Raw genomic sequence first — 14,930 nt, 5'->3', positions numbered from 1 at the left:
ATGTTGATGCTGATGCTGGAAGAAGTACCAGCAAAGTGCATAGAGCCCAAATGTGGCACTGACAACTGTGAAACTTGTTTGGAGCCTGAGAGGGATGCTGAGAACCCTAGACATATGCCTAGAGCCTGAGAGAGGTAATAAGCTAAACATCTGGAATGAGAAAAGGAAATGATTCCAAAGAAAGATATAGGGCCTCATTACGCATCTAGCGGTAACCGTGCCGGTAAAACCGGCAGGTTGCCGCCAGACCCATAAAGGCATTACTGGCTCCTGACTTCCCGGGGCCACCAGGCTATTCCGAGTCCAGCGGTTAATAACGGTGCTGGTGCTTCCATGAAACTACACGGGTGGGTGCTGTTCAGCCCGCAGAGTCATAGTGTGCCGGTCCGGAAACAAAGGTGCCAGTAGGGTTACCGGCACTGTTGTTTCCGGGCCGGCACCCTCATAATGAGGCCGATAGTGAAGCTGGAAGGTATTACAGAGGACCTTTGACAAACAAGTAACTGAATTCTTTACATCTTTATGCATTTTCATCCAATGCATGTACATCTACTGCATTTACTTTGATTTAGCTCCTCATGTTTCAGGGAACAAACAGAACAGATGTAAAAAAGGGTAAAGAAAAGATGCATATGCAGTAGATGAAGTTGCATAAAGATGTGAATGTGTAGCTTTTTACGGATCTGAAACCAGATTTGCAAGTAATGTGCTGAAATGTATTCCTTGTCTACGATTTTTGTGTAACTGCTCGATCTACTCTGTCACTGTTGTACCTCACCCATCATACTTGGGCTATTATGTAAAAAGAGGAATAGTGTGGGTGCCTAGTTTAGCTAGCTCTCTCAAAAGCTTGTCTCTGACAATGCTGTCAAAGGCTTCACAAAAGATCTAGAAAAGCTGCATGGCTCGCTCTACTCCTATTTCGGCAAGAAAATGTGCAGGACAAAGAAGGTATATGTTACGACTTGCCTTTCTTAGCTAAGAGCAGCCTGCCTTGTACTATTGTGTTTTCAGCTGTTTCTCAAAAACCAGTCATCTTATTTGCTGAGACGTGTAAGGCGATAATACACGGGTACTATGAGAAACATGAGGGTATTCTCACTCCTAGACCCAGTGCTCCAGATAAGATTTTGGAGGTGGGAACATTTTATCCTCTATTTTTAAACTTTGAGAGTAAATGTGATTTTAAGAGAGTAAAAATGACTTTTCTCCTTTGCAAGAGAGTAAAATGTATGCGACATCCAGCCGACGTGTGCAAAAACTGTATGGAAATCATTACTATGCGGCAGCTTTCTGCATTGTGACAGAATACACCTGTCATTATTTCTGGCCATTTGATCTCTCCTGTATATATTTAAATGTTGAAATCACAAAAACCTAGCTAATTATATAGTAAAGCAAACATGAATTGTATTGTGTGTTTTGAGATTCGATAGCAGAATTATCTTTTGATTTTTAATGAAAGTCCTAATTTCCTGGAGCTATTACTACCTAATAGTATGCCAGTGTTATGATACAACAGTGGAGAGAGGCAAGAACGCCATGCTAAATTCTATATCTAATCTAGTCAAATGGTTATTTATATAGCTCTTTTGGCAAAGCGCTGTGCATAGAACATATTTATCACAATTACCGCCAACCCAAAGTCGGTACTCCTTTATCGACCTCGAAAGGATGAAAGGCTGAGTTGGACTTGCCGGGATTCAAACCCGCAACCTAGAGATCACGCACAGATTGCAACAACGAGTGCTCAACCGGCTGAACTATCTTATTGGCTAACATCCTTCAGAGGTTGGTTAACTGAATATCGACTGAGGTATAATAATCACAGTACCTAGATGTGTGACGAGCTATTTCTGAAGCGCTACATAAAGTTAAATACTTATCTGGATTATCACAGGGACAGGTTTTGCTGAGTTTCTATTTCAATTACCAATGTAACTTTCATTTGTTTGTTTTTGAATAGCACTTGCACTTCTTGAGAGTCAGGTTTTGGATGTTTTAATTGTAGTCCTGAAGATTTGAGAGGCTAGAACGCCTGTCATCAGTGTAATGACAATCACTCACCCTTGAGCAAAGACTCTGCTGCCACTGACCTTTTATAGTAATGTACCCCATTGACTGCAAGGTTGAATGGATGTAAACTAGACTATGCATAGTTATCATTTTACACACTGTTTTTATAATTAGAGTGTAAATTAAATTATAATTGTAAAAATGATCTGCCTCCGCATGATTATGCACACAGCACCAAAACTTTGAAAAATACAATTGTGCAAAACTGGTTTGCTTTCACTGGAAAAAAAGCATAACTTGTTGAAAAATATGAATTCTCATTTGCAACTTAGTTTTCCATCTTATTAGTTATACAATCCTAAAATTCTTGGAAAACATGCACAGTGCTTCTGAAGCTGAATGGAAAGAAACCATTCCTTTCATCAATGTGCAGTTTATTTTTTTCAAAGGCTTCAGAGAAATACATTCTGTTTCAGAGGTGGCTTACAATTACATCCATGTAGATAAACATCAAAAGAAGCCTTCTGGTTTTTGTCAAGTAACCTGACCTTTGCACTGCCCTCTGCTCTAAACCTGTGTGTAAATGTACCCAGGAAAATAATAAAGCTGTCGTATTTACAAGATTTTCATGTGCAAAAAGACCTGGTACCCACCTTATCTGGAGGCCTTCGTAGACCCCTTGGATCTTCTGCACAGGTGGCCAGGGAAAGGCTATCACTATTGGATTCAGACCCTGGGGGCAGAGAAGCAAGAAAGGATCACTGGGTGGAAGGTCCTTGGGGACTGGGAATGGGGTGCCCTTGGGCGTGATATGAAGTCCCCCTTTCCCTAGTGGCAACCAACCCAACCCTTTGCAGCCTTTATTGGCTATTGTAAGCCAGCTTCCCTAATTCCTCCACAATTGACACTTGACAGTACTGGGACGAAGAAGAGACAACTAAGAGCAATGAAGACTATGCCTGTTCAGAGCAGTGAAGATCAGGCATGCCCTTTTAATTGTGGTCAGGCAAGGCTGATTGGTCATCCACACCTGCAGCCTGTGAAAGAGCTGTAGGTGTATGAAAGGAGCCCGACCCAGTGGCAAAAGGGAACGACAGGAGAAGGACCAGGAGGCTGGTGCATGCAGCAGAAAACATGCAGCGTGGCGTGGGAATTGAAACTCCCTGGAGCAGATCGAAGAAGTTGAAGGGAGCTGTGCAGGAAGCCTGTCTCTTTCCTTTCTGCTCTTAGTGCTTGTTCCCCTGTGGTGAAGGACCATCACAGGGAGTGTCTGAGGGGCCAGAACTGGAGCCCCAACACTAAAGGCAGAAGACTGTGTGATCCGTGATGCAGCACAAACTCCTAAAGCGACCACTGAGTTTCTAGTGATTGAGAAACCCAGTGCACGCATGTATGAACTATTTAGTTTCTGAATACTGAGTATCGGAGTGGTTGCGTGCTTCCAGAATAGCACGTTTTTGAAAGTCTCCAATCCCTTTCATTGTTAATGATCAAACTGATGGGGATATCTTGTATCTGAGTGGTCGCAGGCGTCAGAATAGCACGTTGTCGAAATTCTCTGACCATTGAACCATGCAATTAAAGTGAAACAAACAAATGTTAAAATACAAATGAGGTGAAAATGAACCATAAGCAAGAGGCTATTTATTGAATACTGAACTGAATTAAAACCTTGCTGCCAAACCGAATTAAAGCCTTTGGAACCCAAAAAGGGGAAAGAAACTTGATACACCATTATATGTTGCAGTGCTGAATGAACATTACAAGCAAATCATATAATATAGAATATAACTCTAAACAAACCACAGCATGCTGAAATCTAATGTAACTTTAAAAAACATACAAAGGATACTGAAGCCTGATTTTCAACCGATGTGATAGCTACAAATTATCTGAACAAACATTTAAAACAACATTTATTGAACTGTGGAGACAAGGATACCTGGTGCTTTGTTTGGAACTGTCACTTGCAACTTGAGTCCTGACCGGGAACATATAATTTCAATTGTTTTGAACTGTGCGACTTTCAACTTGGGGAAAGGGAACCCAGACACCTGAATAAGACTTTTGCGTTCTAAATTTTATAAAGAGAATTTTGAGACTTTTCTTGTGGGACTGTTTTATACTTGGGAAAGGGAGCTGAAAGGAAGCTGCCAGCTGTAAGAAGCTCAGAACTTTGTGTTAAACACTGTTTTCTTTTTGGTTGCTGACATCCCTACACATTGTACAGTTATAGTTGTGAGGACAAGTATAAGGTTTGGACACATACAGATTCTTAAGTTGAACTCTTTGACTCAGACTTTCCTCAGTTGTATTTAGGCATGGAAATCCCACCTTAGCACAGTGCAAGTTAGGCCTTTTTCCATCCTGCCTTCACAGTACATATTGTCCCTTTTAAAAAAAAAAAAATAGGCACAATGATACTTCTCACCCAAGAAGGAAAGAAGATTTGAATTGGTTATTTCTATACCCACTTTAAACAGGAGCTTCACCCAACAAGATTGATCCACCAAAAAGATACCAAGTCTCAGGTCATCCACTCGCTCTTTGCCTTTGTTTAGTTACTGCATTGCCTGCATACATTGAAGTTTCGGGGGATATGGCAGTGGCCCACTCACTCAACCTCAGCTCTTGTTTATTCAACTTTCAAATGGTGAAGCAAAAAGCATATTCAGATGCCCCTTGTATTTGATTTCATTACATGCCTTCAATATACCAGAAGCGAGGAGCGGGGGGTATGCTGGTAAAATCAGAGGATTGTGTGTTTCCCTGCATTAATTGAATCAGTTTTGTGTTGGAATAGTCAATTGTTGGTTTTGACGTCAACATGATATGTTTCATGAGTTTTTGAAGCTCTTTTATAAGAACTCACAACATTGCCGGGGAGCCAAAGTGGAGAATTGGAATATAATATTGTAACAGTTCTTAGGGCTCTATTTCTGGTTCTATTATACGTTCTATTTCTGTTTTTTATTTTCACTGTGAAACAACATTAAAAGTGCATTGAGTTTTATCAACAGGTAATATTGAACTAAACAGTATTTCTTATTCCCTGCATTTTTCCTTTTTTACAAAATGCGATGTTTTGCTGAGTTCAAGTTGGCGTTTTGCATATTAATTGATATTTGTCTTTCTTTTCTTTAAGGTGGGACCATTTACCTCTCTGGAATTGACATGATACAGGGAACACCTGTTCTTGACATAAAGCCTTACATCGCTGACTATGATTCTCCACATCATGCCAGTCTGCCAAGTAATGAGCTGTCTGTACAGGAAGAACAATCCGAGACCGGTTCACAGGCTGTAGAAGGTGCAACTGTTGGGTGGGGAGATTTAGGACCTGTGCTATGCAAAAAGGAGCTGATACACCCAGGTGCGAGGGGTGGTTTGGAGTCTCCAGAAAGAATCACATTTGAAGAAAGCAAATCAATGTGTAGGAGCCACACTGCTCCTGTAAGAGAAACAAGCACACCTGACGGGAATGATTCCAAATTGGCTCTTGCTCCTGAAGCAAGTAATAATCAGCATTCACTGTTGTCCATGCCGGCGGTCAATCAAGACCTTTTACTGGCGAAGGTATTAAGTGAAAGCACAGCAAGTTCTGGGAATACTAACAGGCAGTCATTCCTGCCTGAGAAAAGCATGGAGACGAAACAAACACAAGAAAACATCTGGAAAGAGAATCGTGGCTGTTCAGGCAGCAGCGTTCCTTCCTGGGTGAGCAACTCACCCGTAACCACCTTGCAAGTTCGCTTTACTCCTCATTCCGAAAAAGAACTAAGAATGTTTAAAGCTGCTAATGAGACAGGTATGCCAAAATCAAATTCACATATATATTTTGTGTATAAATAATTTGTAAACATTATCAGGTTTTTCTTTCACTACACTTGTGCCATGAAGAACAACTGAGTGAGGTTTCCATGAGTTATACGGAAGAGTCTCTGCAGTTGTTATCTACTAAGGAGGTGCAGTCCTTCTCCTTACAGTGAGTCCCAGGGGGCACAGTGAAGAGGGCATGATGAGGAGTGGTTGTCCATAGGTAGAGTTATATTCCCTCTGCCCCCTCCGGTAAGAGTGATTTCTGCAAGCTAAGGCAAGGGTGATTTGTCGAACCTCCAATAGGTCACTCCACATTGGCTTAATCAAGTTATTTTAAAGGATTTGGAACGAGTGGAAAGACACCTACCTTCTGTTGTATAACACAAAAGGTAGATGTTAACACTCTGCTACTTCAAACCGGCAGCTAATACAGAAGCATTGCACTGACCTAAGGCTGGTGTGGTAGCTGAAAGGTCAATGGAATGAGTAAAAGATCTAGGGAAAAAGGACTGCTAAAGGTTAGTATAACAAAATATTTAACTTTGTTTTAGATTATTTAACACCAGGCATAAGTGTATATTTTTCATTTTAACCTAGATCTTTTAAATTGCAAATTTGCTGATGAACTCTAGGCCATGAGCGGGACCAGAGACTGTTTTATCCAAATTGTTGGTACGCATCATTGTGTTGCATAGAGATTCAGTTCTTTCCTCACACTTCTTGAATTGTGCTCGTGCGTTAACTTTGCCTATTGGGGAAGACTGACATTAGCACTGTGGGTGTGTTCCCTGGACTGTGTGAGTTCAAGAAGGATTCATTTGTTTGCAAATGGTTTGGTGATCTTTTGTCAATCACAACACAGTAGCTGCTGTTTTTTGATAATGGCAGTAATTCCAAATGTTCTGCCTGTAAGATAACCTGCTCTGTACTTACCAGTGTTCATTTTAATGAAACCCTTGTTTTTATGGAAAGCGTGCATAGTACCACTCAACATTACCCTAACATCCACAAAGTTGTTTCCAAATGTTCCACACTTTTCACTATGACACCAACTGGCCTTTACTTACCATATCTTGCAGTTCATTCTGCACATGTTTGGCACATTAACTGATTCATATCCTTTATTAAGCACAAGAACATGCATTATGCTCTAATGTACAGTGTAAGTCAATAGAGTATCTCTTGCAGTGGTCAGATTGGGTGAAATTCAATGCTGCTATTCTAATTGCCTCAGTGGTTAGACGTGACTGGTAATGTCCAATAATGGTGCTCAAGCCCCTTATTAATGGTATTCCACATTTTGGATTTGGAGAAAACTCTCTGGGTAGTAGAATAGTCTTAAGTGCTGCTTTGTTGTCATGCAGTGAGGGAATAGACTAACCATTGATAAATACTCTGGAAGGAGGTTCATGTATATAGTTGGGGAAAAAGGTACTAGAAAGCAGTAGGTAAAAATTCTCCAACGGTTGCATTTAATTGAATACCTTTATAAAGTAAATATAGCATAACAAGCTTCAATCAGTGTGTGTTCCGCAGTTCCCTACCCAGAAGCTGAGGACGATCAATACAAGGCCAACAAAAAAATAGGGTTTCAAGGCACAAATGTGTTCAGGTTTGTACAAAAGCGGGCAAAAAAACGTAAACCTAACTACTTAACAGCATGGCTTCACTTTGAGAATGCTCCTTACTCCAGTCATTCAGTCTTGGGAGTTTGTTGCCCCACAGTCCATCTTGCTTTTTTTGTTTTTTTTCCCCGGTCATCTGCTTCTTGTCCTGGACTCCTGGGAGACCTTTGCATCTGGGTCTCTGGGCCCCCACATCATTCGTAGGCAGTGGTAGAAGGTAAGGCTGTGTAATGCCAAGCTAACCCTCAAACTGTCCACCAAGAAGCTGGCCACCCGTGCTGGTCTACAATCAGAGTCAGGCTGCATTCTCCTGTTTCCTGTTATTGGGGTAGTTCCCACTTCTACTTGTCTTCCTCAATCGGTCAGAAGAACGTCTTGCCTAACAGGATCTCTGCTACTCCTCTCCTCCCTTCTCCGCTGTACTTTTCTCTTATCTCGTCATACACCTCCTCTACCCTCCTCTATGTGCTCATGCCTCCACTCCTCCTCAACTCCCTTCTGCCAGACCTGTGGCATGCCTGCTCACTCACCCTCACTCCTACAACTTCTTTTCGGCTCTCTAACCTCTCTTCCTCATCCTTCTCTCTGTCTCCCATGTACACTGTTTCCTACCCCTTCTCACTTGCTGTCACTCTTTCTAGCCACCGTCTGGTGTTACCCCTCTTTTGTTCTCCACTCCACGCCTTCTCTAGACTCTCAGCGCCGCTTAGCCCAACTCCTCTACTGTCTTTAACACCTCCTTCACCTCTGTCAACGAATACAGAAATTATCAGCCAATGGGATCAATAATCAAACTTTATTCCAAGACTTGCAAGTATGCAACAGCATATCATCCTACCCTGCTCCCCAGGCCAACCCGCCTTCCAGCCCGGGTTGTCTTATGGCTCCCTAGAAGTTCGACCTCTCGTCATCTTTCGTAACCTTCGCTTAGAATCCTCCCTCCCATATAAAATAATGAACTCTTTCACATTCAGTCTTAGTCCATAATCAGTTCTTAGTACCCTTTCATTATCACGTGTCCATTTATTTCCTGTTCAATTTGTCATGGCTGACAACATCCGGTCCCATGTGAGGGGCATTGGTCCACCACCTACCCGCATATTTATATTCTATTCTATAGAATGTGTTTATAGCGCCAACACGCTTGAAGGCCTCAGGGCACTCACCAGATGAACTACAAAAAACAAAAATGTGAAATATGAGGAGATAAGATATAGAACTCGATGCAGCACTCGCTGAACCAAGACATCAAACCATAGGCCCATCAGGACCAAGGCTGTGAACACACAGGACCTGCTCAAACTAACCTGCTCAGACCACAAAAGGGACCCCACCCGGGGCCACACGCACCAATTCATATTTTAGCCTATATAAAGACCCACGAGGTCGAAACACTGGGCAGCTGATCATTACTAGGACTAGAAGTCCACACTAAAATAATAATAAAACCTGCACTGTAAAAACCGCAAATAGCATGGAAATCAATTTGTTCGAAATTTCTATTGCAAGGTAGCCAGGACTCTTTCTCTAAAGATATAGAACTCAGCCAGGTGCTTCATCGAATAGATTAATTTTTAGGCTTTTTTTAAATTGTGCGATAGAAGGAGTGGATCTGAGCAAACTAGGTAGTGAATTCCATGTCATGGGAGCACAGAAATCAAAACTAGCTCCTCCCATACTCTTCAGGAAGAACCAGGGTTGTATCAGTAACATGTCTTTGAGTGCAGAGTGTGTCTGACAGGGGTACTCTAAATCCAGGAACAGGGATAGGATGGAGCAGCCTTGGCCATGTGTTTGTACACTAAAAATTAGGTTTTAAAATGTATTCTCTTCACAATAAGGAGCCAGTAGAACCTTTGACATGCTGTCGAAATATGAGCTCTTCGACTTGGCCCACAGACCCATCTAACTGCTCCATTTTGAATAGTTTGGAGTTTTAAGGTTCGCCTGAGAAGTTCCAACTAGAAGGCTATTGCAGTAGTCTATTTTAGTATTAATAGTGGCTGCTGCAATTAAAGCCCTATTCTTTTTGGACAAATAGAGGTTAATTTGCCATAAAAAGATGTGTCATCTATGCATATGATGAGCTCAGATGTAAATTGTGTTTTTTAAAAGTAAGTTGAGAATCCAAATACATTTGTAATGTTTTTACATAATCAGAAGTACGAATATTGTTTCCTTCAATCAAAAAGCCTTCATATTGGGGATCAAGATGTTTCAGTTTAGAACCAGTACTACGGATGATGATCTCGGTTTTGTTATCATTTAAAGACAATGGGCCTCATTACGACCCCGGCGGTAGCCGTGCCGGTAAAAACGGGTATAGTTGCCGCCGGAGTCATGTTTTTTACCAGCACCTGGCTTTGGTGAATAACCGGGCCATTACTGCCCCGGCGGTCTCGGTAATTCCCCAAAGCCAGGCGCCGGTAAAAATTACTCGTCATTCCCATTGGAGTCCTGTAGGACTCCAATGGGAATGACGTACAAATACTGGACTTCTGCTACACCCTTCCGGAAAGGTGGCCACATGTAAATTAGTTAACCCGCAATCATAGGCATCTTTTGCAAATACATCTTTAAATTCCATAAATATCTTCTTCAATTCCTTTCTATCCTCATCGTTGTCACACGCATCCGCTAAGGAGATCTGCTCTTCTACCATTTTGGAAAATTCTGGAAAATGTTCCGGTAGTGGAATCTCTGCGCTTTCCTCTAGCTGTGTGGCTGTGTCTCTTTGTAAAGCTGCCACTTTTAAAAGTTTTGTCATGTCAGCTTCCATTTCAATGGGCTGATTTTCCATTTCATTTTCATTTAAATCAAATATTATACAACTCTCTTGATAACAGCACACTGTCTCACTTGAATCATAAGGGTACACAGAATTAATTTTAAATATTCCTTTGGGCTGAGAATCCAGGTATTCTGGCAACTCACCCTTGGCATCTACATACTTTTCAGGGATATTTCCAATCACCATGCTATTTAGATCTACATTATAATGTGACTTTTGTATGGCCATTCCGAATGGGGAGTTTTCCTCTAAGTGAATATCTTGACAACCCTTATTATTTACCATATTTCTTACAGGCCCTTCACCAATATCTACCAATGGAATGTATTCATAATCCAGGCCTTGCTGTTTTATGGATTCATTCAGGCACACAAATGCATCAGAGTCTTTCATCTGCTGTCCATTTTTGCATTTCAGTGTTATTGCAAACTGTTTTGTAAATGCAGGAATAATAGTATCTTTCCTCATTTGTAGTTCGATTGCATAAGGAACCAGTTGTGCACAATGATAAGCCCTTCTTTTGTCTTCAAATTCAGGTGCCGGCCCACCTAGGCGTGACCATATTTTTTGATTAAGGAAATCTAACACCATACACATTCTGTGCATGATGTCATTGCCCATGTAAAAATCATTTTGTGCTCCACTCACTATCCATACATTATGGTAAATTGTTTTCTGCCCAATGCTAATTTTAAGCATGCATCTGCCTGCAATTCGGTTTTCAAAGTCTGGACTGTCCAACCCAGAAACATATTGGTTTTTAATCCTAAATTTCGGGATTTCCTCCCTCTCCATTATTTTTTGCAACAATTTCTCATTAATGAAGCTCCTCTCCTGTTCAAGCTTTAAAGTGGCTTTTATTGTTTTAAAACAGTCATTTATACCAACATGAACCCATGGTTGCTCATCTTCCATGTGTATTTCAGCAAGAGTGGTAATGTGTTTTTCTGAATCTGCTTTAGGAGTAATATTTTGTTTGCATATCTTTTATTTTAAATTAAAACGTAATGTGTGCTCATCTATGGCGGTCTGCCAATTTTTCCTTGGGTCCAAGTATATTTGTACAGGTAGTTTTTCATTATCGCTCTGCATTTTGTCTTGACACATTAATATAACAGTGACACTAGGTATGCAACTATTCTGGAGATATACCTCCACAGCATCATTTGTTTTGGCAACGGTGTGACATTCATTTATGTTGCTTTTTTGTGATTTTAGTTTCTTAGGTCTCAATGGTTTTTTGGTTAAGGACCACAGCACTCCATTCACCCCATCTATGAGAGGAGACAATCTTTTCAGGCAATCTGTCCCCATCAGAAATGGAATTTCACAAATAGATGTGATCAATACCTCTTGTTTCATTCTGTGTTTTCCTATTTTTATATCAACCTCAGTTATACCTATAATGGGCACCTCCTCCCCATTAAAGTTATGCACTGGACCTTGGTTTTCCTTCACAGTGATTTGTGGGGATCTCCCTTCATTGATACTCTTTACCAGCTCCTTGGACATAATTGTGGCCTGTGCGCCAGTGTCAATCATTGCAAACGTTTGGCATTTTTCTTCTACAGTGATGGGAGCATAATACCTGTCCTCAACTTACTTCCTCTAATACACATAAGAAGTGTGAATTCTTACTAATTTCAGGACTCACCTTTCTCAGGCCTTTTTCACTTTTGGCTAAGCACATTGGTAAATGGAAAGACATTTTTCCCTCCTTTTTACCCATTTCTGCGCGAGATACTTTATTCATTTCTCCATGTTCAGAGGTTTTTTGGAGTGTGGCCACTGTTCGCCTATCCATCCAGGTAAACCTCCAACTGAACATGTGTAACAATATCATTCAGCAATCTATCATTGTTTAATTCTGTGCATTTGTGATCATTTATTGTGGTACCAGTCCTTTCAGCCTCTTCAAAGATATGTGGCTCAAAGAATTCTTCAGGTGATTGGCATGTACCCTCCTTTGGAGTATTTCCTTTTTCTGCCTGTGTTTTGTCATTGTTTTGACTGCCTAGGGAAGGAATTCTGGCATGCCCATTTACTCCCTGTTTACTGGTATTCCCCATGCATGAGTCTTTTTTCTTAAATCTGTCTTTGTTCTCTTGGAGTTTCAGGTTTTCTTATTTCATCTGTACAAATCTTCAATGTTTGATTTAGCTCTAGGTTAAACCGTACCTCTCTTTAAGAAGTATTGCCACTTTCTGTTACATGTTAATTTACTGGCATTTTCACTTTTAAATCATTAGACATCTCAGAGTCATTATGCGAAATTACGTCAGAGCAATCTGTCTTTTTGGTACTGCAGGTATCATGAGTACTTAGTCACTTTTCAGAAGAAGCCCCGCATCATTGCTATGGCCATCAGCCCCCTCCTTTGATGACTGTTTTTGTGCTGTACAAAGCTTCCCTATTTTTTCAGCTAACATTTTCACTTGGGCTTCAAGGCACTGGAACCTTTCCATCCCTCTAGAATCCTCTTTCTCCTCTTTCTGTGGCCTAGATCGATATTGCTTGCTTTCTCCCAGATTGGATCTATTCTGATACCTCTCAGGTGTGTTATTTCAATTGGGATAGTTTCTAAACTCTTGATTCATTTGTGGAGGGGAGCGGGGTGCACCCATCCTTTGGTTGTAGTCCCCTGGTGGGGAATCATTGTACTGACCTGGAGTATAATTCATGTTCTGTCTCATGTCCTGCCTCTCATGTTGTGGGTACTGGCCCCTATGTTGATTCCCATTACCAGCAAATCGATCCACATATCGGTGTCTATCCTGATTACCATATATCATGGTGTTGGGATCAAATTTGCTCTGTGTCCCCAATGTCTGGTAGGGACCATCATTTCTTTGATCTTGATTTTGTCTCTGATTATGGTTCATACCTGACATATCAGGCCGATAGCCTGTCTGGGGCCTATCTCCTGAATACCTAGGACTGATGTAGCTCTCCCTATTACTAGCATCATGTGATTGAAACATTGGTACAGAGTGTGATGACCTTTGTTGATTAACCCTTTGTTCAGGTGCCGAATTATTTTTACCTGGACTTTGAGCAGACTCAAGGGACATCTTGGCTGACCTGATTTCCATCACTGTTGCTGAGGGTTCTTTAGATTTAGGTCTAGTATCTTTCATTTGATCACTTTCTCTACCCTGACAATAGATTACCTCATATAGTTTTGTGCTTTGATGCACAATCCACTCAAGGAAGGGAACCAAGACCTATTAACATACATAGCCACGTTCAATAGACTCGTAGTTGAAGCAGAATAGCCAGTGGAGAAGAGAACCACGTTATTTCATCGGGGGGAGCTCAAGGATGTTCTTGCACAAGTAGTGAACCCCCCGAAAGACTGCTCAGAATTCATTGACCTTGTTGTTCAACTGGATCATAGGTTGCAGGACCGAAGAGCAGATCGAACCAGACCGGACCCTCGGCCTATGTATTTGCGTTCAAAGGACAATATTGCCCGCACAACGGAAGGTTCCGGAGAACCAATGCAAATCGGGGGGGTCAGATCCCCCTTGACTAAAGCGGAAAGGGATAAAAGGAGACAGAAGCAGTTATGTCTGTACTGTGGAAGGTCAGGTCATTTCCTTAAAGAGTGCCCTGTGAAGCCACTGAGGAGGACGGTAGGGGCCACGGACAAGGAAGATACCATCAAGGAATCGGAAACCTCCCAAGCCCGGCAAGTGTAGGGGTCCACTTGTCGAGCGAAGAAAGAGAACTACAGACCTCCCATTTTGCACTATCTGTAGTCTTGGTCAATCACCAACAACCATCTCGGATGCACGCAGTAAGAGCGTACATTGACAGTGGAGCCGTTGGGAATTACATCGACCAGGATCTTGCGGCAAAGAAGGGGCTGCCGTTACGCCCTAAATCAACCACCGACACTGTTACCACTGTCGATGGCATGGAAATAGCTTCTGGTCCAGAACCCCAATGCACTGCAGCTTTAACCCTTCTGTGCCAGGATGGACACCAAGAATCAATCGTTTCGACCTCATTAAGGCACCACAGTTCCGGTTGATTTTGGGAATGCCATGATTGGTAGCTCACAATCCTCAAATTGATTGGCGAGCAAAAGAATTGGCCTTTCCCGAGACTAGCGCCCACACATGTTATCGCCAAGAGAAACAACCAATAGACACCAGAACCTCCACTCTTGTGACTGTGGCAATCGGCACCCTACCAAGTGAATACCAGGACTTTCAAGATGTCTTTCAGAAAGAACAGGCTAATAACCTGCCACCGCATAGACCATACGATTGCCAAATCGACCTGATACCCGGCACACAAATCCCTTGTGGGCGAATTTACGCACTCACAGAACCAGAAAACCAGCACCTGAAGGCCTATCTTGACCAATACCTGGCCAACGGATTCATCCGTCCCTCGAAGTCTCCAGCAGCCAGTCCTCTATTCTTCGTACCGAAAAAAAGGAGGGGGACTTGAGAATGTGCATCGACTATCGCGCACTGAACCAGATTACCGTAAAAAAACGCTACCTCCTGCCACTGTATCATAAATCACCAATGTATCAATTGAAAAGGATACGGTAACCAAAAAGGATACAATTGGTAGGGCTCGTCCGGATCCTTTGTCACACGACTTGATTGTAGGTAGGTCAAATTAGACCTTCCAAATGATACAACTCTCTGACTGATGAAACA

At 41.9% G+C, this 14,930-nt stretch overlaps 1 protein-coding gene across 3 annotated transcripts in view; it reads left to right on the top strand.

Moving 5' to 3' along the window:
- TRMO (tRNA methyltransferase O) overlaps positions 1–14,930 on the top strand; it is a 324,135-nt gene that overhangs the window by 272,989 nt on the left and 36,216 nt on the right. For all 3 annotated transcript variants that reach the window (XM_069626387.1, XM_069626386.1, XM_069626388.1), the window contains one exon: positions 5,162–5,824. In XM_069626387.1, coding sequence (XP_069482488.1) covers positions 5,162–5,824 — 663 coding nt within the window. The remainder of the gene's footprint in view (positions 1–5,161; positions 5,825–14,930) is intronic.

Source organism: Ambystoma mexicanum, chromosome 6p (assembly GCF_040938575.1).
Source record: "Ambystoma mexicanum isolate Mex_15411 chromosome 6p, UKY_AmexF1_1, whole genome shotgun sequence".
Taxonomy (NCBI): Eukaryota; Metazoa; Chordata; class Amphibia; order Caudata; family Ambystomatidae; genus Ambystoma; species Ambystoma mexicanum.
Note: the sequence above shows the minus strand (reverse complement) of the source record. Positions and strands in the feature narration are given on the sequence as shown.